At 36.0% G+C, this 24,602-nt stretch overlaps 1 protein-coding gene across 2 annotated transcripts in view; it reads left to right on the forward strand.

Moving 5' to 3' along the window:
- The window catches only part of WDR41 (WD repeat domain 41), a 42,997-nt gene that overhangs the window by 9,365 nt on the left and 9,030 nt on the right, over positions 1 to 24,602 (forward strand). For both annotated transcript variants that reach the window (XM_060009281.1, XM_060009282.1), the window contains exons 3-8: positions 4,449 to 4,497; positions 5,732 to 5,863; positions 8,803 to 8,865; positions 14,185 to 14,296; positions 17,272 to 17,334; positions 20,908 to 21,018. In XM_060009281.1, coding sequence (XP_059865264.1) covers positions 4,449 to 4,497; positions 5,732 to 5,863; positions 8,803 to 8,865; positions 14,185 to 14,296; positions 17,272 to 17,334; positions 20,908 to 21,018 — 530 coding nt within the window. The remainder of the gene's footprint in view (positions 1 to 4,448; positions 4,498 to 5,731; positions 5,864 to 8,802; positions 8,866 to 14,184; positions 14,297 to 17,271; positions 17,335 to 20,907; positions 21,019 to 24,602) is intronic.

Below are 24,602 nucleotides of genomic sequence, written 5' to 3' on the forward strand. Positions count from 1 at the left end.
CATAATTTGGACCCTGTAGCATTCCATAGTAATGTAGACTGTGAGCTTTTCAAGGGCAAGAACTATCTCATTGATCTTTACCCTCAGGATCAAGCATATAGATATATAAAGTTAATGCTTAATATATAGTTAATGCTTAATATTTCTTGAATGAGTGGATCATTGACTCTCACAATTCTCATAATGAGGGGAAGAGAGGATGGAACATTCTAGAAGCTCTGCTATAGGTCTTCATTAAATCACACTTCATGTTTTTAAACTTTTTTCATGCGTATAGTTTTTGCTTAGTCATTTAATTAAATGTCACTAAATTAAATGTACAGTCTCAATGAGTATTTTTAAAGAGTTGGTTTCAAGTTGAGAAAACTTGAAGGTTATGCATAAGAGTGGGATAGGAGGGGCTTCCCTGGTGGTGCAGTGATTAAGAATCCACCTGCCAATGCAGGGGAGACGGGTTCGAGCCCTGGTCTGGGAAGATCCCACATGCTGTGGAGCAAGTAAGCCCGTGCGCCACAACTACTGAGCCTGCACTCTAGAGCCCACGAGCCATAACTACTGAGCCTGTGTGCCGCAACTGCTGAAGCCCACATGCCCAGAGCCCGTGCTCCGCAACAAGAGAAGCCACTGCAATGAGAAGCCCACGCACCGTAACGAAGAGTGGCCCCCGCTCACCACAACTAGAGAAAGCCTGTGCACAGCAACAGAGACCCAACATAGCCAAAAATAAATAAAATAAAATAAATTTATAAAAAAAAAGAATGGGACAGGAAAATGAAAAAATAAAAGGAATTTATTTTTGTATGTGGTGAGATTCTGGGCTTCACATATTTTGAATTTCTAGTTTTGTTTTGACAGTATGTTGGTATATTAGTCATGATTAAAGGGGAAAGTGAGGTTACATTAATACTATTAATCTATTTTACAGAGCCCTTTTTTTTTTTTTTTTTTTGGCGGTACGCGGGCCTCTCACTGTTGTGGCCTCTCCCGTTGCGGAGCACAGGCTCCAGATGCGCAGGCTCAGCGGCCATGGCTCACGGGCCTAGCTGCTCCGCCACATTGTGCGATCTTCCTGGACCGGGGCACAAACCCGTGTCCCGTGCATCAGCAGGCGGACTGTCAACCACTGCACCACCAGGGAAGTCCTACAGAGCCCTTCTAACACTTAAGTGTTTGCTTATTCATTTATTTACTGAAAAAGCATTTCTTCAGTCCTTTAAACCTGCTAGACATAATCAGAAATTTGTTGGACTAGAAAGTGCCATATTAGAAAGATCAATAAATACAATTACTAAAATTCATTGATTATAAAAAGCTTATATTTTCCTATTGTAACATCTTAAAATTTGGATACATCATATAATTGGTGGTGTCTTTCATTAATAATTGACATCATTTTTTCCTTAATAGTACATAAAATAATAGTATGTCTTATATTTGATGAAATATAGTACATTTCTAAACAATCACTAAGTTTTAAGATCTTGAAGCAAGAACAACATGTAATTGATCTTGGCAGTTCCCTGACACATGACATGAAATCTCACTACATTTTGTGTTAATCAGTAAAGAAGGATTTCTCTTAAAATCTTATCTTTAGATTTGAATCTTTGGATTCTATTAATTTAGAGTGTTTAAAAGTTTTTTTTGTATATTATTATATGACAGTATAGCCACTATTCTTCCTTCCATTGACTAGATTAAACCTTATTAATATCTTAATTCCTTCTTTTTTATGGTTCATTACTTCTTTTAATCAATTACAGTATATCTTACTGTTAGGGATTCTTGAGTTGAATTTTCATTTCTAAAAATTTGGAGATGGTTGGAGTGTGTGCTTGACTGATGAGGATAAACTGATTAAGATAAACTGATATAGTGCTGCTAGTTTTCAGTTATTCATCCTAGGAGAATGGATAATTTGCAAATGATCTCCCACCCTTTTATTAGTTAGTTTATGATTGGTACTAATATGTAGCAAAGTCATACTGGTTTACATTTTAAAGCTTCATGTTTCCTCTTTAGAGCAGGTAATAAGAAATACTGGAATGGCAAAAAAAAAAAAAAAAAAAAAAAACCCAAACAATAGAATATATGAGAATTGAAAAGCTTGAATAATATACACACTGGGTAATTGACCTCTGAACAATTAAAAACAAAAAGGGCTGTGATTTCATGCATTACTATTGAGCGTTGTTTAGATTTAACTTTTGTTCACCACTGATTGAATTAAAGTTTGAGGTGAAATGCTCTGTATCTCATTTCTAAACTCTCAACCGTTCAGTCATCTCTCATTGTGAAGTCATGAGATTCAGACATGATAAAACAATAATGAGAAGTTAACAATCAGGGTTAGAAAAAAGTATGTATTTTAAACCTGCACTCTTCTAAAAGGGAGAAAAGCAATTATAAGAGTTTCAAGAATCAATAGAAATTGATGTTTTATACCAAAGAAATCTTAAGACCTTGAGTTCTGCCCTGCCCACCATCATGATACAAATAAAAAGAAATCAATAGGCCTAGAAACATAAGCTATTAAAGATTTACATCCAGTGACTATTTTTGATACTCAAGGCATTGTTTAGTGTTTTGATTCAGAAAATCTATGTAATTAAGCATAAGAAATTACATTTTAAAATATAAAATGATTGTTTTCTTTTTAGTCTCTATATCTTTTATATTTCATTTTGAAAATAAATGTTAGGTATGGATTTTAAAATAATTCTTTATATGATTTCTGTCTAGTTAACTAAGACGTTTTAAAGGTCCTTTCTGTTAAAAAGATACGTAGCTCTTTATTAAAAAATTACTAACGGACTTTGTCAGACTGTATTAGGCCAGTTTCCCATCTCCTGGATAATCTCTTAGCTCATGCAGTAGAAAATGTAAGCAAAGGATTTTGAAACGAGTGCTGGGTATGGGAATTGTCAGAGCCAGTGAAGACAATAGCTATGTGTGAGGCTTTGAAACTGAGCATGAGAAATTTGAACTTGAAGCTCAGTTTGGAGTGTTAAGGAAAGTGTTACATGACTGAAGTAGTGAGATTATATGGATATCTATAGGGTAAAATTCAATAGAACACATACTCTAAGGAACAAAGTAATTCTTGTATCCTAATGTATCACTTCTCTGCTTTTCTCCTAATGACACACATAAGGCTTACAATGATAACTTTAATGAAGCTGTTCAAGGCATGCCCAGATTTTTGTGAAAACACACTAACAGTCTTGCAAGGAAGTAACACGTTTTCTAAATGCCATAGCTGCTAACAGAGTACCATTTATTAGTGGTTGTTAACCATAACTGCATGCAGTTCATAGCTGGCTCTCTACAATACCACTTCTTTCTCTCCTATTCAGAAAAGCAAACCTTGAATTCAAGTGATATTATGGGAACAACTGAATTGATTTTGATTCCTTAAAGAATGATTTACAGCTCTGCAGTGACCTAAATGGGAAGGGAATGTAAAGAAGAGTGGATATATGTTTAACTGATTCACTTTGCTGTACTGCAGAAGCTAATAAACATTGTAAAGCAACTATATACTCCAATTAAAAAAATCATTTACAAACTTGTGTACTACATTATTAATAACAAATTACTTGACATGCTTACAATGTGATTGCTGTACACCACTGTGTTGGGACACTGCTTGAGAGTAGTGTTTGATTTTGTTATAATGCAGGCACTATGGATGAATAATCCTGTACAAGTGATTTTTCTTGATAGTGTTTGTGTCATGGTTATCTTCTACTCTACAAAATATAGATGATTGTTCCTTGACATGTAGTGAATGGGTGGTAAAGAGGGGAGAGAAGCTATAATTTAGTTCATCACAGCTCTTTTCTCTTGCCATGAAGCAAACTTACCTTTACCTCTTTTCATTTCAAGAATTTTCGCTGAAAAAAACAAAACAAAACAAAAACCAAACCTTCCAAACCAAAGAACACAGTATTTATGTGGAAAGACCACAGAGCTGAGGGGAGCAAAGGAGAGAAACTGGCTTTAAATAGTAGAGTTAAAATATCTAAATATCTTTACCTAGAAAGTAAGGAATCTAAGGACATGATTCCTTTGTTCCACTCCTAGAATATCATTTCCTGTCACTGTAGCTTTTCCTCAGCTTGGTTTCATGTCACTTAAGTCAGGGTTTAATCATGATTTTAAAGCAAGGAAGGACTTTAAAGATCATTGATCTCCCTTATTCTTAGTCTAGCAGTTTATTCATTTTAACTTTCTGAATGGTCTTACTTATCTTTGGATTCTCAGTACCTGGCACAAAACTTAGAAGGTATTCTGTAAATATTTGTTAAATTAGTTTAAGGAACTTAATCTGTATTGATATTAGTAAGTCAAAATACTATTAATAAGGTCTGATGGTATCTTTGTAATCTTAGCACTTAAATGTCATCAGTGATTTTTTTTTTTCTTGACCTTTTTTCTCTAACCAGATTTGCATCTGCTGGTGATGATGGAATTGTAGTTGTGTGGAATGCCCAGGTGTGTATTGTTGCTATGTGGATTGTGTATTAAAGACATGACTGTATAGTTGAGTATGCATTCATAAACATTATCTGGAGATACACCTGCATATCAGTAGGTTGAGACTAGTTAATGCTCGAAAGGGCTGCTTAGGATGAATGCATTTAAAATGAGGACCAATGTTCCATAATAGAGTTTTTTTATTTAATATTTTTTCCGATAAACAAATGCTAGGTTATGAAAATAAAAGTTTTAATCTTAATTAAACAAAATTTATCAGCAACTATGCACTGATTCTGAAAATGAATCAGATGTTGACTTTTGTGGAAGACAGTTTTTCTGTCAGAATCGTTTGATAGCATAATATAGCATTCTTATCATGTTTGACTATACTAGTAATATAATAAAAGGTTTATTTTTTCAAAAATATTTAAGGCTTTACCAGATTTCTCTAGGACTTCTCTTCTTATCCTTGGATTCTCAAATTATTCTCTTTTGAAGCATTTATCTTCTTGCCCTTGTTTGGATTGTTATCTGGTCTGACTCAGTCAAGATCCTCATTTTTCGGTGGCTTTGCCTGTGATTAAAGCAGTTTTTTTAACATTATGTTCATCACGTGCATCATGAAATCCTGCAACCTTGGAGAGATTTGCAATTTATCTTATACTTACATTGCATTTCTGTATGTTTACTACTTGGGAAATCAGTGAGAAACTGATAGATGAAGATATTGGATGGATGGGAATAGCTGTTGATGTTAGAGAGAAGTAGAGTCCATACTGACTTTATGAGTGGTTGATACATTACTGGATATATATATCCAATTGTTGTTACTGTTATGCTGACTTTTATTTTCTTCCACAGCGTTATAACTGTGAAGACTTAGATAACAGATGCTTGCATAATGAAGACTCCTTATTTTTTTCCTGCTGATTAAGTTACAGATATTTTTATGCTTAATTTACAGTTATAATCTTAAAACCATATGGAAAGAATACTCTTTTAAACTTCCTGTAACAATCTGCTAAAAATTAGTATTTTCTATTAGAAAATAATTAAAATTAGTTATAGCTACTCTCTTAGCACCTAATGTTTAGATACTGTTTGATTGTTTAAAGTTAAATTATAAAATCTAAGTAATTTCAGATGGAATGTATATATTTTCTACCTGGTGATTTTTCTTAATGTTGTCATTTAAGATTATTTAAGTTATGAAATATGAAGTACTATTAACATTTTATTGATATTTCAGACAGGAGAAAAACTTTTGGAACTCAATGGACACACTCAAAAGATAACAGCTATTATTACATTTCCTTCTTTGGAAGCTTGTGAAGAAAAAAATCAACTGATCTTGACAGCTTCTGCTGACAGAACAGTTATTATATCCTTATAGAACCAAGTGGCATAGCTATGGTGATCCAAGGGACCAGTACATATGTTATTAGTCTTTATCCTCTTGGGGTCTGTCTGTACATTCTGTTTTAGCAAAAATGATTTTGTTCTAGCCTTCATAAGACACTTAAAAGTATTAGGCGTCTGAAAAGTATTAGACTGGAAATTGCAAGTTAAGGCTTATTGTTGTTGGAAACTTCATAACTAAAGCTGTTTTTCTCAGAGTTACTATTATATCAAATTACATAAAACAGGAAATGGGAGAATGTGGGCTTAAAAATATTTTTCATCTCAGATTGCTTTTCAATTTAGAGAAACAAAGATGAGTTGAACTGGAGAATAATTCACATTTTTTTTTCTGTTCATTGTACAGCAAAAGAAACTTAATGGCCCCAACCCATAAGAACTTTTTGAGGATATGAGTCTGGCAGAAAAGCGAATTACCATCTGCTCAGCGTTTAATATATGTAGTATTTTATTTTATTTTTATTTTTGGCTGAGTTGGGTCTTCGTTGCCACATGCAGGCTTTCTCTAGTTGTGGTGAGCAGGGGCTACTCTTTGTTGTGGTGCATGGGCTTCTCATTGCGGTGGCTTCTCTTGCTGTGGAGGACGGGCTGTAGGTGCATGGGCTTCAGTAGTTGCAGCACACAGGCTCAGTAGTTGTGGCACACAGGCTTAGCTGCTCTGCGGCATGTGAGATTTTCCCAGACCAGGGATCAAACGCATGTCCCCTGCATTGGCAGGCAGATCCTTTGTTTTTAATATTTATGTTTCCTTTGCCTTTTTTTAAAAAAATTATTTAATTTATTTTTGGTTGCATTGGGTCTTTGTTGCTGCGCGCGGGCTTTCTCTAGTTGCGGTGAGCGGGGGCTACTCTTTGTTGCGGTGCGCGGACTTCTCATTGCTGTGGCTTCTCTTGTTGCGGAGCATGGGCTCTAGGCGCGTGGGCTTCAGTAGTTGTGGCTCATGGGCTCTAGAGCGCAGGCTCAGTAGTGGCACACGGGCTTAGTTGCTCCACGGCATGTGGAATCTTCCTGGACCAGTGATTGAATCCGTGTCTCCTGCATTGGCAGGCGGATTCTTAACCACTGCACCACCAGGAAGCCCCATATTTAGTATTTTCAAACAATTAAAAAATGTAAATGATCATTCCTCCCCATACTTTCAATTGAAAATTTAAGATGTAGTAGCCATAGTAAAGTGTTATAAATTGCTTATATGTGCCAGGCATTGTTCTATTTTACATTTATTAACCCATTTAATCCTTATAATAAGTATTTCTATTATTTTCATTTATAAATAAGAAAAGAAAGGCACAGAGAGGTTAAGTAACTTGCCCAAGGTCATGCAGCCAGTATAGGGCAGAAGGCAACAGACTGACTGCAGAGTCAGAGCTCTGAATCACTACGTAATACTGCTTTCATAAAATATTTTTCTTAAATAAATAAATTTTTCTTAAATAAATTTAGCCCTTTTATATTTGTTTGTGGAATTGGGTCTGTGAAAGCCATAGCTAAATGCTATGGATAGCTAATCTTTCATTACTTTTTTTTTTAAGGTATCATAGATTAGCTTTAAAAAGTCTATGCTTATCTGAGAATTCTCTTTAAATAGCTTCAAGCATTACTGAAGTAAGTTTTGGAGTAAGTCCAAAGGTATAGGTGTTTCTTAGGCTTCTGTAGAACCAAGACATAGTTTATGACACACTTTAAATGAGCTCATCAGCTGAAGTGATTTCTAGACAGAGTGCCAATAGGTGAAAGAATTTGAAGAAAAGGTTTAAGTGGAGATAAATGGTATTTTATGGTGATTACAATATTGCATAAACAGGGGCATAATATGCACTCATATGTTTAGGTCAGAGTAGCTTTACTACTGTTGCTCTGTTGAGGCAAGTGTTATTTTATGGACTAAAGGTCTCTTTTTGGGGTTTGTTTTCAGCATCAGTATAATCTCTGCAAAAATAGAATATCAAATACTTTTTATTAGACTGTTCCTAAGGTACTATGATACTATTTAGAGCCAATTATTAAAATTACTATTACAGTGCAGACGTGAGTAGCTGGGACAATATCAGTATAAACTTTAACTGTAAATGATAGTATAGAGTTATTTCCTTCGCTGAATGACGTTTTTGTTAAAAATAATTTCAGGTTGTTTTGTTGGCAGTTTCTTTTATTCATATGAATTCTAAATTTACCCTGCTTGGGTCTCTGCTGTTAACTAACTTCATTAATTAAATGCTGAGGGTAGACTTTATTTCTTTGTCAAGTGATGGTCTTAAGAATCCATATATATGTACATATTTATTTGTATGTAAATGTGTTCTCAGATATGATATAAAATGTATATCTTACCATAGGAAATGGTATGAAAAATTTGAAAATCATTATGCTCCTTAAGTCAAACTAACCTTGGACATTTTATGAGAGGTCCTGTAATTATTTTAAATATGTATATAGTTAATAGGAATACACTGTTACTGTCTTCTTTCAATCAAGATAACAGTAGTAAATGATGCCAGGCACATTGAAGGAGCTTTCAGTAAATGTTAATTAATGGATGTGATAGTTTTTAGTATAAATATTTTATGTTCAATGTTTATTAGATTACGGTAGATTGTTTTGGAGAATAAAACTTAAATTTTATATAGTTGCAATATTTAATGCCTGTAAACATTCAGTATTCAGACCATTCATTCTGTTGGTATTTTCAAATGGTTTGATAGTAAAATTACCTCAGACTTATTTTACATTATAAGTCTGCTATGCTAAGTTGATGAATTGATTTTTGTGGTAGTATAAACATGAAATATTTCATGCTTTATATATTTTCTATGTAAATGTGTAATATTTGTGATTTATTAGAAAAATTATAATTAAGGTTTAAAAATTCTGCTGAGAAATTATTTCTTAACATAAATTTAGGTATGGGACTGTGATACTGGCAGACAAGTTCAGAAAGTGTCATGCTTCCAGTCTACTGTAAAGGTAAAATTTTTTTTTTTTTTAAGGTAAAATCTTAATCAGATACTTTACGGTAATAATCTTTTTGTTTCAGAAAAAATTGTTTAATGATTTAGCTGAAATTACTTTTGTAGGTTTCAAAAATTACTTCTTCCACACATACACAGTCATTTGATTCTTCTAACACTAGATTTTGGGGAGTATATATATTAAATGCTAGAATTTCGAATTTTAAATTAGAGCAAGAGGTGAATCTCTATAGTAAGATAAGGAAAAAGGTAGTAGTACCTAGTATGTTTTTAGTAGGTAATTCTAGGAAGAGATATTACTTTCAAAGTGACTACAGCAATAGCTAGTCTCTTTTTTGTTTGTTTGTTTTAGCTTTGAACTAAAACATGGAGTTATTTGTCCCTCACCATCTATCTTCCATAAAATGATAAGGGTAAGATATAGCAATTACTTAGTTCCAGAACAAAATCTTTTGTGGCTAATTGGCTGCTACTGTTAGGTTCATTCATTTTATAAACAAATATTAATCGGAGCTTATTACTTGATAGGAACTCTGCTACATGCTGGAGAAACAAACTTGGATAAGACTTGGCTACATTGATTTCTGTAGAAGAAATTACCTTAAATGTTCTCAGAAAGTACACTGTTTTTCAATAATATCAACAAGTTTGGGGAAAGATACTAGTAAACTGAAATAGTGTTTCCTCATTTGCTTTGAAGATTACTGATCTCTGTATTGGAGCTAACACTTTCAATGTAAAAAAAAAATCAGTGTGCCAATAGTCAAAGTATTTCATTTTTTTCCCTAAAAGGCAGCATCTCTGGTAGCCATCTTATGCTACTATGCTATTCTGATTATCAATTTAGAAAAGTTTCTGGGAAAGAAAGTGCCATTTACTATATACTGGTATCCAGTTTTACAATGGACTATCTTTGAAGTCAATAAAATATTGACCTGATCAAAATCTCTACGCTTTATGTGAAAAGATGCTCCTATTAAATCCCTCAAAAAATAGTCTTGCTTATTTGACTGAGGTAATTAGGATTCAGATGAAAATATATGCATTGAAGGAACAGGGAAGGAGAAAAAATTTAGTGTATTTGGGGGAAATTCCTTTGGTGAGCTGTTTCATGAACTGGTCAATAAAAAGTATCTTATTTCGGGGCTTCCCTGGTGGCACAGTGGTTGAGAGTCCGCCTGCCGATGCAGGGGTCGCGGGTTCGCGCCCCGGTTCGGGAAGCCTGTGCTCCGTAACGGGAGAGGCCACAGCAGTGAGAGGCCCGCGTACCGCAAAAAAAAAAAAAAAAAAAAGTATCTTATTTCGGTATGGTGAAAGGACTTCCTCTTTCTTTTTTAATGAGCAGCCTCCTTTCCCTTGAAAGTACTTCTTAAAGGGGTTTTACTGTACTGTTAATCAGCTAGATAGTTGTGTTTATTCCCACTGTGATCCTGTTTCGCATTAAAAAAAATCGTTAAATACAGCATTTCATTCATTTTAGTTCAGTGGTTCAATTGTTCTTGAACTGATAGTTTATCAGAGAATTTCAGATCCTTAATAAATATACGAAATACTATTATTTATTTTTTGAACTAGTAAAGTTTCTTTATAAGAGATGATATTAGCAAGGAGGTGCTGAAATTGGCATTTTTATTGTCATTGAGAGTATAATCAAAATGATCTTCCTGGAAGGCAGTTGGCTTTATGAATGAATCTTAAAAAATTATTATATGAATTGACCCAGTGATTCTACTCCTAGAAAACTCTTTAAAGAAATGATAAAAACTTGGGCAGCGATTTATGAACAGAAATATATATTACAAATGTATTTTATAAACGGATGATTGACAGTATCCTAAATGTCTTATAGGAAAATAGTTAAATTATGGTAGACATATATGCTAAAAATGGTTTCAGAAGAACACATAGCTTTTGGAAAATGCTAATGATAAGATGTTAAGTAACAAAAGCAGTATAGTATCCTCAACAAAACACTAGCAAACCAAATCCAACAATATATAATAAGGATTATGTACCATCATCAAGTGAGATTTATCCTAGGAATATGAGTTCAGTTTAACATCTGAAAAATCAATCAATGTAATATACCATACATGGTAAGAATAAAGGATGGAAAACATGATCATCTCAATAGATGCAGAGAAAGCATTTGACAGACTCCAACATCCTCTCATGATAAAATACTCAACAGACTAGCAGTAGACGAGAGCCTCCTCAACCTGATAAAGGGTATCTAGGGAAACACAGCACCTAACATCATATTAATGGTGAAAGACTGACTGAATACTTTCCTCCTGAGTTCAGGAACAAGACAAGGATGTCTGCATTTGGCATTTCTCTTCAACATTGCACTGAAGGTTCTGACCCAGGGCAGTTAGACAATAAAAATGAAATAAAAATCATCCATAGGGGCTTCCCTGGTGGTGCAGTGGTTAAGAATCTGCCTGCCAATGTAGGGGACATGGGTTCGATCCCTAGTCCGGGAAGATCCCACATGCCGCAGAGCAACTAAGCCCGTGGGCCACAACTACTGAGCCCGTGCTCTAGAGCCTGCAAGCCACAACTACTGAGCCCAAGTGCCACAGTTACTGAAGCCCGCGTGCTTAGAGCCTGTGCTCCACAACAAGAGAAGCCACTGCAAGGAGAAGCCCGTGCACGGCAACAGAGTAGCCCCCACTTGCCACAACTAGAGAAAGCCTGCGCGCAGCCCCGAAGACCCAACGCAGCCAAAAATAGATATAAATAAATAAATAAATTTAATTTTAAAAAAGCATCCATATTAGAAATGAAGAAATAAAACTGTTTCTATTCACAAGTGACATGCTCTTCTATATAGATAATCCTAAATCCATAACAAAACTATTAGAACTAATAAACGGATATAGCAAGATTTCAGGATACAATCTCAATATACAAAAAATTAACTGTATTTCTTTAAACTAGCAATGAGCATTCCAGAAATAAAGAAAATTTATTTGCAATAGCATCCAAAAAATAAAATAGAAATAAATTTAAAGAAGAGCTATGAGACTTGTATACCAAAAACTACAAAACATTGTTGAAAGACACTAATGAAAATATGAATAAATGGAAAGAAATTCATGGATCAGATTTAATGTTGTTAAGATTGCAACGTTACCCAAATGATCAACACTGGACAGAATCTCAGCAGGCTTTTTTCCCCTCAGAAATTGACAAGCTGATCCTAAAATTCATGTAGAAGTAAAGGGACCCCATAATAGCTAAAACGGTTGTGAAAAGAAAGAACAAAGTTTCAAGATTGAAACTTACAAATTTCAAAATTTACTACAAAGCTATAGTAATCAAGACAGTGGTACTGGCATAAAGGTAGATGTACAGATCAGTGGAATAGAACTGAGAGTCCAGAAATAAAACCTCACATATGTGGTCAATAGATTTTTGACAAGGGTGTCAAGACCCTCCAATAAGAGAAAGAATAGTCTCTTCAGCAACTAATACTGGATCTAGATATCTACATACAAAATAATGAAATTGGATCCCTACCTCATGCTGTAACCAAAAATTAGTTCAAAATGGGTCAAAGACCAAGATATAAGAGCTGAAACTATAAAACTCTTAGAAGGAATATGAGTAAATCTTTGTGTCCTCGGGTGATACAAAGTGTCGCCTTTGTGTCCTAGATGTGATAGCAACAAAAGAAAAAAATGATAAATTGGACTTCATCAAAATGAAAAGCTTTTATACCTCAAAGGATACCATGAAGAAAGTGAAAAGACAACCAATAGGATGGGAGAAAATACTTGCAAATCATATATCTGATAAGGAACTTGTATCTTGATTATATAAAAAGAGCTTTTACAAATTAACAATAAAAAAGACAACCCAATTAAAAACAAAGAATTTGAAAGACATTTCTCTGAAGAAGGTGAGCAAATGGCCAATAAGCACATGAAAAGAAGCTCAACATATTAGTCATTAGAGAAATGCAGTTCAAAACATAATGTGACACTATTTCACATGCACTAGGTGGTTAATATCTAAAAGACAGATAATAACAAATACTGGTAAAGATGTGGAGAAATTAGAACCCTCTTACATTGTTGGAGGGACTGTAAAATGGTACAGCCACCTTGGTAAATAGTTTGATAGTTCATCAAAATGTTAAATAGAGTCATTTGACCCAGCAATCTCACTCCTAGGTATTCCCAAGAGAAATAAAAATGTCCACACAAAAACATGTACATGAATGTTCATAACAACATTACTCATACTAGCCTAATGGTGGAAACAACTTAAATGTCAATGAACTGATGAATGGATAAAATGTGTATAACCATACAGTGGAATATTATTTGGCAATGAAAAGGAATATAGTACTGATACTAAAAAATCAGAGATTAGACACAGTAGGACGTCTTGAAGTACAAACTGCACTGATTATTTTTAACCCTTTTTATTCCAGCAGTTTAAAAAGCAACCCCATCCTCAGCCCAGGGAAGATTACCAGAACCTTTTCCTTTTTATTTTTTAATACATATTCTCTCTTGCCCTTGTGTTCACTCAGAGTTAATGGGTGGGGAGAGAACTATGAAAGGTGTGGACTTTAAAGTACTGTTAAAGGTAAAGGACTTCTACCAACCTTGAAATAATTTCCTGAGTCAAGAATTAGGAGGTTTGAATTTGAAAGATACATAAAAACTAAGGTCATATTTTCAGTTTTATTTAAAAAGCAGTTTACGTTAAGCTTGTGTATTAGTTGTCTATTACTGAGTAACAAATTACCTCAAAAGTTAGTTGTTTAAAACAATATCTCAGTGTTGGTGGTCAGGAATAGAAAGCAGTTTAGCTGGATGGTTCTGTCTCAGTGTCTCTCCTGAGGTTGCTGTCACCTTCAGGTGACTGGGGTTGGAGGTGTTAGGGGGTCAGATGCTAGGTGAGTTAGTGTTGGTTGGTGTCCAGAGGCCTCACTTCCTTGCCTCACTTCCTTGAGGGTAAAAAAAAGATGCCAGCCACAATTAAAAAAAAAAAAAAAAAGATGGATCCTTCTCCATGCGGCTGCTTGTGTGTTTTCAGAACTGTAGAGTGAGTGATCTGAGAGAGCTAGGAGGTAGCCACCATGTCTTTTATGACTTAGTCCTTTAAGTCACACACCATTCCTTCTGCCTCATTCTGTTCATTGGAAGCCAGTGACTTAGCAGAGCCCACATTCAAGGGGAAGAGAATCAAGCTCCACCTCTTGAAGGGAAAGGGTATCAACTTGTGGACATATTTTAAAACCACCGATGAATGCTTGAATTTCTAAACTGATAACTATTTCACATGAATTTTGCAGTGTTTAGCTCTTCTTCAGAGACTAGATGTTTGGCTTTCTGGTGGGAATGACCTCTGTGTGTGGAACCGAAAATTAGATCTCCTGTGTAAGACTAGTCACCTTTCTGATACAGGTAAAAACAAATCAAGGTAATTGTGAACCATGATAGACTCTAAAAAGACACAGTGAATCTTCAAAGAGACTTTCCATGAATACAAAGGAAATATACATTTTCTTTTTAATTCTGAATATAAGATGTAGCCGTATTTCTCCAATTCAGGTTAAGGGTTGTGTAAAATATATTTCCATCTCAAGTTGAAAGGAAAAGATCCCCCTTCCTTTGGCTTCCCCTTCCTTTCTAACAGAATTTCTCAAAAGTGATCAAGAAAAACCCTTTCATATATGCTTCTGGGCCATGTCTTAAACTGAGTTTGATGAGCATGTTGACACCTGGAAGCAGATCTTTATGACTTTACAATAGCATTTTCTTTCTTTATTTGTAGGGTCATCAGACTTTGAATAGATTCGTAAGGATGACCTCATTTTACCGTTGGTTTTACTAAAGAAACTTCACTCACGTGCAAACTTACTAATAAAATTCTATTTTCTCAGAATTCTGTTGACATATACTTTTGGTTTTAATAGAAGAAAAATCAGTTTTGACTTATATTGATATCAAGGAACTTAAAAAATAAAAATTTATTCAGAGTAAAAATATTTAAGTATAAATGAGTAAATTTAAATGACAGTAACCTTGAAGTCATGTGATACACTATTATTTTTGTTTCTAAAAGTAGTGAAATGAACCCATGGACATCCTAGAAAGAATACAGGCATACCCTGTTTTATTGCACTTCGCTTTATTGGGCTTTGTAGATACTGCATTTTTTACAAATTGAATGTTTGTGACAGCTCTGAGTCATGCAAGTCTATTGGCACCATTTTTCCAACAGCATTTGTTCACTTTGTGTTTCTGTCACATTTTGGTAATTCTTGAAATATTTCAAACCCTCCACCAGCAAAAAGATTATGATTGGCTGAAGGCTCAGACAGTGGTTAGTATTGTTTTAGCAATGAAGTATTTTTAAATTAAGGTACTAATATGTACATTGTCTTCTAGACATAATACTTTTGCACATTTAATAGATGACAGTATAGTGTAAACATAACTTTTATGTGCACTGGGAAACCAAAAAATTTGTGTGACTTGCTTTATTGTGAGAATTGCTTGATTTTGGTGGTCAGGAACCAAACCTGAAATATCTCCAAGGTATGCCTTTGTTATTAAACTTCATTTACACTTCATTATTGGAACTAGTTTATCTCCACATGGGTATTATAAAATACCAGAAAACTAATATGATGTCTTAGCAAAACTAAATCCATACCTTACTAGGATTTACAGTTTAACTTCTCAATTCAGTGTTCAATCACTAGTAATCTTGTTTGAATCTAGAGTGTATTTTCGTGTTTACTATTATCATGAGTTATATCTCTTTATTTACATATACATTTTCCTTCCTATTTCTTATACTAGCCTGTGGGTATCTGTGAATTTTTATTTCATGAATTATTAGTAATTATGTTGTGAAATATTGAAATCAGGGCTAAAAACACCTTTTGTATGTTAATGGAAATAACCACCTATTATTGCAGTCCCCATTCCTGTTACGAGTTATCTTTGAGTACTGTACATTAAGTAGTCACAGTTTGCCCTGTTTATCAGTGTTTCAAGATATAGCAGAAATCTTTGAGGAAATCAGTTAGAAAGCTTTGAAAAGGCCTTAGGTTGCCATTGGTGAGCTTTTCATGATTTGGATTTAGCAGTACTCTTAGACCCTTATCTTATAAAGCTCCTTTCAGTAAGCCTTGCTTGATTTATGGACTGGCAGGGCTTTTAGAACAGTTATTACGTATTTGGAAATAAGCAAAGATAATCTTAGTCAGTCTGATGCAATGGAAGGAGGCTTGGACTAGAAAACAGGACATCCATGCCCTTTCCAGCAATATGTTCTGTGATTCTGTGTATTAAGTTGCTACTTCTGGATTAATGAGTTTCTAGTATTTTTATTTCATAAATAATTTAATAAACATTTTTTTAAACAAGCTGTTTTCTGCATCTGGAATTCTCCTCTGCTACCCCTTCCCCTGCTCTCCTATCTCTTCTACTTCTTGTACCACTCCTCCTCCCCTTTCTCCTCCACCACACCATCATCCCCCCGTCTTAAACATGGGAAAATAGAAACATACTGTTAAAACAGTATGTGGAGAAAAGATTTTGGCCAGAAATACTCCCCAAGTGGGAAGGTAAAGTAAATGAGTAGAATACTTTCCAAATTTGTGTATATGTTATAAATTACATATATATAAAATTACATATATTTTATAATGGAGAAGTGAACTTTTAATAAACAGGGTTTTTTGCCAACACATGTGGTGGTTCTAAATCTAATACATGAATATTTTTTGCTGACAGAAGTAATGTAACATATTTTATAGAAAGTAACGTAACATATCTTATAGAAGTTATGGTTACCCTAAAATCATTTCATGATTCAGCTATAAAAAGATACTTAGAATTGTATGCTTAATAAATGAAATGTGATGGAATGTTGAATCTGATTATTCTAGTAATAGAAGGAGTTTTGTAAATGGGTTGATTGATTATAAACATATTATTTGAAGGCCACTTTCCTAGCTGTTGACGGTTGGCTCACTCATTTACTGCCAGGGAGCCCACCCAGGCTTCTTAAATTTACATTGAGGAGCATGCCAATTTTATATCTCATTTGAGCGAGCCATCTTGTAAATGGTGATGATGATTATCTTAAGGGTTCCCTGGTAAATAAGTTCACCACAATAGTAAAAATATTCAAAGAGCATTTCCTACTCTTAAATCAATAATGTCTTCCAGAGGTCTCACCTACTTTTCACAAAATCATTTTCCATATGTAAGCAAGCACGGAAGTGTGATGTAGCAAATTGTGCGTGCTTTATAGTTACCATCCCCTTTATAGGAATGACCAACATAAATCTGAGAATGTTTTTGTTTTTGATGTAATCCATGAAGAAAATAATTTAACCTTCGTTTTATATGTTTTTGTGAAGGGATCAGTGCTTTGATTGAAATACCTAAGAACTGTGTTGTGGCAGCAGTTGGCAAAGAACTGAGTGAGTATGACTCTTTTTTTCTTTTATTTCTTCTTCTTTTTAAAAATTTTAAACTAGCCTTGTATACACATTTCAGAAAGACTAATTCAAGGGACATCTTTCCCGTCCCAGTCTTGGCCTCCTGGGATTGTCGAAGTGATGTGGAACCCAAGACGTTTTCAAGATCTTAGGTCAGTTTTTTACCACACTTGGTCTAACATAGCCAAGTGGGCAAGGTAACCCTATTCCTCTGATGCTAGAGAAGGCCATTTACATTCCACAGTCCTCTCTGTTGCTGATCCACACTCACACACTTACTTAGCAAAAACTTTAGCCACATAAAACAACTATCAACATTCTGGAAACTAAAAGCTTGAGTTGGGAGTGTTGGAGGAGGATTATTTGGGGAGTTCACTAAGATAGGAACTGTGGAGGTTTTGCCTCAGGAAGCCAGAATGGGGCCCATTTTCTTGTGGGGGAGTTTATGCCATTTCCCTCAGACTAGTGGGACAGCAGAAGGAGGGATAGCAACAGGAATTTTGTAAATGTATTAACTGATTATAAACATGCAGTTTCAAGGACACTTTCTTAGCTGTTGACTGTTGGCTAACTCATTTACTGACAGGAGCCTGCAGTAAAAAAAAACCTTCTATGTTCATTACCTTATGGATGAAATTTGGGTGCTGAGAAGTGATAGAGTAAGCACACTTCTTAAAAGCTGCTTTTTTCTTGAAGAATTTTTGTAGCCCAGAGGGCATTTGCTATTACTTGTGCTGCTGCTTCTAGAGACCAGCCTTGAGATTTGCTATGACCATCAGTTGGCATGTTTGCAGATACCAGTGAGCCATGAGTTAATTGTTCACCATTTATAAACTGTTGTCTGCAGGCTCTACTGCTTTGCAGTCACATTTCTCTTTCTTCAACTGAACTTTCTGTGTGTAATCATGTCTGAGAAGTAATTTTCTAGACCCTATGCTTATTCTTTCTTTTCATAAAGTAATTTCTAAAGATACAATTCTGTGTTTAGTTTTTTTTTCTTTTTCCTTCCTTGCAGAAATTCAGTTTTCCCATGTTCTTTATTGACCTGGAAAGACGTCTAGCTTTTCCCTGCCTTTTTCCTCTGTGTCAATCACTTGTGTTTTGCTGGTTTTACTCTAACTCAGTGGTTCTTACATTTTAGTGTGCGTGAGAATGACTTGAGGACTTGTTAAAAACACAGATTACTGGGCCTTACTCCCAGAGTTCCTAATTCACTAATTCTGGAGTGGGGCCTGAGCTTCTGCGTTCTAACAGGTGCTCTGGTAGTGCTGAGGTTGCTGGTGTGGGACCATACTTTGAGGATGGCTGCTGTAAATATTTTGATCCACTTCTTTCCATCTCAGTACTGTTGCTCTATTCAGGTACTCATCTCCTCTTTTGCCTGCTCTGTTGTGATAGTCCCCTAACTTGTCTTCCTTCCTCTACTGCTTCTCAAATGCCTTCTCCTCTAGTTTAGTGCTTCCCAGATACATTTTCTAGTAGATGCTAGAGGGATCTATCTAAAATACAGGCTTCAAGACGATACAGATGCACTTATTTGCAAAGCAGGAATAGAGACACAGAGGTAGAGACTGGATGTATGTATACGGAGCAGGGGGCGGGGGATGAATTGGGAGATTGGGATTGAAATATATACACTATTGATGCTATGTATAAAGTAGATAACTAATGAGAACCTACTGTGTAGCACAGGGAACTCTACTCAGCTCTGTGGTGACCTAAATGGGAAGGAAATCCAAAAAAGAGGGGATATATGTATACGTATAGTTGTTTCACTGTGCTGTATAGCAGAAACTAAAACAACATTGTAAAACAACTATACTCCAGTAAAAATTAATTTAAAAAAAAATGCAAGCTTCAAAGCTTCAGTGGCTTCCGATTGCCTACATCAGTTGTTTCTGAACTCTCAAATTTCTGATTAGTACAAAAGGTCAAACTTGTGGAGATCAACATAGAGTTGCCAGTTTTTATTTTGTTTAGTGAAAACATTAAAAATCCCAAACCAGAAACCAAACTACCATTTACCACCCTGATTTTATAAAAATAAGTTTTAAACAACAAAATATGAAGAACATGATCTCAGAAAAAAAGAATAGGACTTTAAATTGAATACATTTAGTTTTATAAAAGAAACTTATGTAGTCCTTATTTTTTCTCATTTTTGCTCCAGATGAAAGAAATCTTTGCCCTAGGGACCCATGTAAGGACACGAGTAGCCTACAAGTCCAGATTTTTCAACATATCAAATCATGCCCTCCATTATTTCCCTCCTGCTTCCTTTGAGTCCTGTATCACTTGCTTGTTAACACTGAATTGCTTGGGATTCCCCAACCTCTATGCCTTCATTTCTGTTGTCACCGTGTATTGGACTTGTCCTCCTACTTATTGTCCTCTTCGATCTGGCTAATTTCTAAAATAAGAGATTTTTATTGAATGAATTAGTGAATTCATTGAAATAGTAATAAAAGCAACACTAATGCCTCAACGGAAGTTAGAATATTAGCTAAAAAAAAGGAAGAAATGAAAGTTGGTTTTATTCTGAAAATAATTTATAAAAAATACAAATATTCTTTAAAACGAGGTTCTGCATTTTACTTAGTCTTATAAAATAAATATGTTGTGCCATTTTTCCTTATAAAAATAAGTTTTATTCCTTTAAATGTACGATCTTTTCTATTTCTAAGACTAAGCTTGTGCCCATGTACTTGGTTTTAAATGTTGCATACCAATTTCTCTTTTTCTAATGTGAGGGTTCCCCTCAACAGGAAATAGAATTTCTGTGTGCACTAGCTGCAGTGACTTTGAGGCTTTTATTATCAATAGCTAAGCAAGGCTATCAGCTCTGAGTACTCATCCTGGTTCAGAAGTCCAGGATTTTTCTATTAATCCTTTTTTAGAATTGACTATTGCTTCTCTTTTTTTTTTTTTTTTTTTGGTGGTACGCGGGCCTCTCACTGTTGTGGCCTCTCCTGTTGCGGAGCACAGGCTCCGGACACGCAGGCTCAGCGGCCATGGCTCACGGGCCCAGCTGCTCCGCGGCATGTGGGATCTTCCCGGACCAGGTCACGAGCCCGCGTCCCCTGCATCGGCAGGCGGACTCTCAACCACTGCGCCACCAGGGAAGCCCTATTGCTTCTCTTTTATCTTCTGATCTAATTCATATTTGTTTTATTTCCTCAAAGTTATTACATATGTGACCCTTGTGAATACTTGTCTATAGAGACTATATTTATGGACTCACTGAGCAGTTTCACATTATCTTTTGTACTTTGCATTTTTTTGTTCAGAGGCTTCACGGTTGGTAGTGGGTTTAGAAGAGTTTTAATAAAGGAACAGAGCTCTGAGGACACACTCACTTGGGATTTTAGGAGATCATTTCAAACATCTCAAGCATTTGAAAGAAATATTTTAAAGTAGTATGAACAAGGCTGTCTTTGGAGATGGGTTTTTCAGTATTTTAGGTATTTCTCACTTAATGAAATGCTAGTTTTTGAGCAGAAATATAACTTTAATCTTTGACCATTTTAATAAAATTATATCTGTCTTTTCATTTAGTAATTTTCAGGCTGGTAGCACCCACAGAGGGATCACTAGGATGGGATATTCTTCAAGTTAAGCGCCTCCTTGATCACCAGGATAATATTCTCTCACTGGTTAATGTCAATGGTAAGCTCATTGTGTACGTGTTGATATTATGTAAAAATTTTTTAACTTTTTAACCTGTTTTGAACTTTAGTCTTGTTTTGTTCTAGAATTCTGGAATTACCATGATGAAAATAATGCTATTAATTAGTAGGGATTGGCAGTCTTTTATTTTCTGAGGTTTAAACCAGTGGAATTCATCAAGTTTCATAGATTGTTAGGTCTTAGATTTAGGCACAAGGGGAAGAATAGAGTTGGGCAGAGAAAAGGGATGACAGAGGAGAGAGCATACTTAGCTCAGGTGCTGCTTGGTAGCTGTGGGATGATTGTTGTAGGCTATCAGTATTAATGCTTGGTAGCATTTTGACTTTTTTTTGTGTGTGTGTGGTATGCGGGCCTCTCACTGCTGTGGCCTCTCCCATTGCGGAACACAGGCTCCGGACACACAGGCTCAGTGGCCATGGCTCACAGGCCCAGCCGCCCCGCGGCATGTGGGATCTTCCCGGACCGGGGCATGAACCCGTGTCCCCTGCATCGGCAGGCGGACTCTCAACCACTGCGCCACCAGGGAAGCCCAACATTTTGACTTTTTTGGCAAATGGTCCTGGCTAGTTTCTCTTTGGAAGATCACACAGTACAAATTATATAGCACTCTACTTACAGTAGAATGAGCTGGATTCAAGCCAGTTGTAATTATGATTGAAGAGTCAGAGAATAACACCAAACTAAAGGTCTGCAGAAAATGGGTCATATCTGCCCTTCCTCATGGATGTGTGTGTTGGTTGTTTTTTTTTTTTTTTTTTTTTACTTTTTGGCCGCATGGCACGTGGGATCTTAGTTCCCCGACCAGGGATTGAACCACCCCCCCCTGCAGTGGAAGCACACAGTCCTAACCGCTGGACTGCCGGGGAAGTCCTGCCAGACTTTCTATTTGGCTTTATAATGATTTTAATGAGTTAGCTCCTGTGAGCCGAACCTGACATCAGATGACAGGATAGGATCACAAACCACAAATCCTGGGATTTAGCTACTTCACTTTCAAATAAAGTGACACCTTATATCATCAGAGCTTTCCTGGGTGATCTGTGTTCTGAGGTCAGATGGGAGGACTCCTGGGTGGCTTCAGTTTGATAGTCTGGAGGACACTATAAGAGGGTCCTGTAAGGATGCCATGAATATGATGTTGTAAGGGGACTGGACTGCACCCCCTGATCTGAGATCTGGGTTGGCTGTTTTTGAGCAATACTTTGTAGAAACATGAGGCAGAGGGAAAGGGGAACAGACAGCACTAAGTGTAGTCTCCGTTTGTATGCTGTTCAGTCACATTTTCAGATACATCAGTGAGAATGTCCCTTCCAGTTCCAAAATTTTCCTCTCCAATAGCCATTTGCTTGTTCAACCCAGCTGCAAGTCTTTCTGACGACTATATTATTAGAAATAATAATATTAGGAGCACCACTTTATTTTTCTCTGGGGGCTCCTTTTCTTCTAGCCATGATGGCAGCACAAAAGGCAGGTTCTTATTTGGAAGTCCCTCTGACACTGAGCCAGAGAAGCTCCAAGGCCCTAAAGCTGTTGAGAAAAGCACAGCAGTGTTTTGGCCATTACAGTGGTCATGCCTAGTTGTCCCATTTTAGAAGTGAAGCATTGGTACCAGGACCTGGCATGTTTCCTTAATGAAGGTGATGGGATGTTCCTGAGGTAGCCTTAACCTCATGGCACTTCTCTTGCTGTGTGATGTACAGAGAAGCTTATAACAGTTTAACCAAGAAAGCTTTCTTCAAGTATTTCTTTGCTAGCTTTTTAAGGGAAGGAAAATGGAAAGCTAAAGCAAAAAAAAAAAATTGTTAATAAAAATTACAGAAAACCCCTAGTGCTTTTTAGTTTATAAATTCCATGATTATAAAATTACACTACAGACTATAAGTAAGCCAAAAGCATATTTAAGAATCACATATGGACAAGTAGTCTGGTAAAATTTGAGAATGATATTGTGACAGTCTTACCTCGTATATAGACGCGTCTGCCATGCTGCAGGTTTTGGCAATCCTGAAATGATTATGTTGTACAAGTCCCAGTTCCACTTTCAGCCCTGCTTCTTTATCCCCACCAATTACCAATGAAAGATGTGGCCAGTTACTGGGTTTATAACTCACAGGAAAAGTGCATTTTCATTGAGGTGGCCCTAGGGCAACCTTAGAATGGTACAACAGAGAACTCCTACAAATGTGGATAATGAATACCAGGTTTGCCAGTGAGGTCTGAATGCCTGTGCAGAGATTTTCTAAGACAGACATACAAGATAACCTTGCTTATCTCTTCTGGCAAAAGGCTCTGGGTGCTGCTTCTTTATTTTATTCCTTTTCTTGTTTTGTACTGACAGCATGGTATGGTAGTCACAAAGTATTAGTACTTCTGAGGGATGGGTAGACAGGTATCAGGTGAGATTTTCATACTAAGTGACTTTTGATAATTGCATAGGATGAAAATCCATCCCTATATATAAAACACATCGAGGTTGTTTGGTGTGAAACATTTTGAATGACTAGTTTGGGATAATTTACATAGCAAACTATACTGACTCGGGTCAGTGCCAGCATTTTATTTTTAGTGAAAAATTCTAACTGGGCTCAGGTACTTTGCTATTACAAAGATGAATTACAGACACTTGGAGGAGATCAGAGCAGGCAGCTGTGTGGTCTCAGTAGGTTAACTCTATTATAATGACGCATGCAGAATTGGAATCTAGAAGGATCTTCACTTGTTACCGTCTCTGGTTCTTTTGTAGTTTGAGTGAGATTGGAAAGAGGAGGGAAAGGGATGGAAAAGAAGGTCATGGAAAGATTACTACTGTCTTAACGTTCCCACTATTAGAACTAGGAGCCTGTTTCTCTCCACAGATGAGAAATGAACTTATTCATATTCATATTCATAAAACATTCACCTTTATTTTCCTCAGTTCTTTAAATACCTTTAATGTTTTAATCTGTTTGAAACTTATTTTGGTATATGTGAAATAACAGAAAATATATATATTGGTCGTTGCCCCCAGTTCCTGGCACAGAGTTCCTTAAAACTCTTGTAATTGCCCAAGAGATAAGAGCACAAGGAACATCTTTTGTTCTAATATTTGGTCTAATATTTCCTGACAGAGCTCCTTGGAATTTCCTGGGTGATAGGAGTGTCTTTTGTTCTAATGAGGCTACTCTTTCTTGATGGGCTCCTGGATGGGGGCTGGTCACCAGAAAGACCAAGCCATTATTAGAAGCTTAGAATTTTTGGCCACTGGCCACGCACCCCCGCGGCAATTCTCCAGAGAGGGGAGAGGGGCTGGACGTGAAGTTAGTCATCGATCATGCGTATGTGATGAAGTTTCCATAAAAATCCCAACTGTACGGGGTTCAGAGAGCTTCTGAGTTGCCAAACACGTGGAGGTGCTGGGAGAGCAGCATGCTCAGAGAGGGCATGCGTGCTCTGCGATCCTTCCCACATACCTTGCCCTGTGCATCTCCTCCATCTGGATGTTCATCTGTATCCTTTATCATATCCTTGTATAATAAAGTAAGTAAACTTTTTCTGAGTTCTGTGAGCCATTCTAGCAAATTAAA

The sequence above is a fragment of the Delphinus delphis genome, chromosome 3 (assembly GCF_949987515.2).
Source record: "Delphinus delphis chromosome 3, mDelDel1.2, whole genome shotgun sequence".
In the NCBI taxonomy this organism is placed as follows: domain Eukaryota; kingdom Metazoa; phylum Chordata; class Mammalia; order Artiodactyla; family Delphinidae; genus Delphinus; species Delphinus delphis.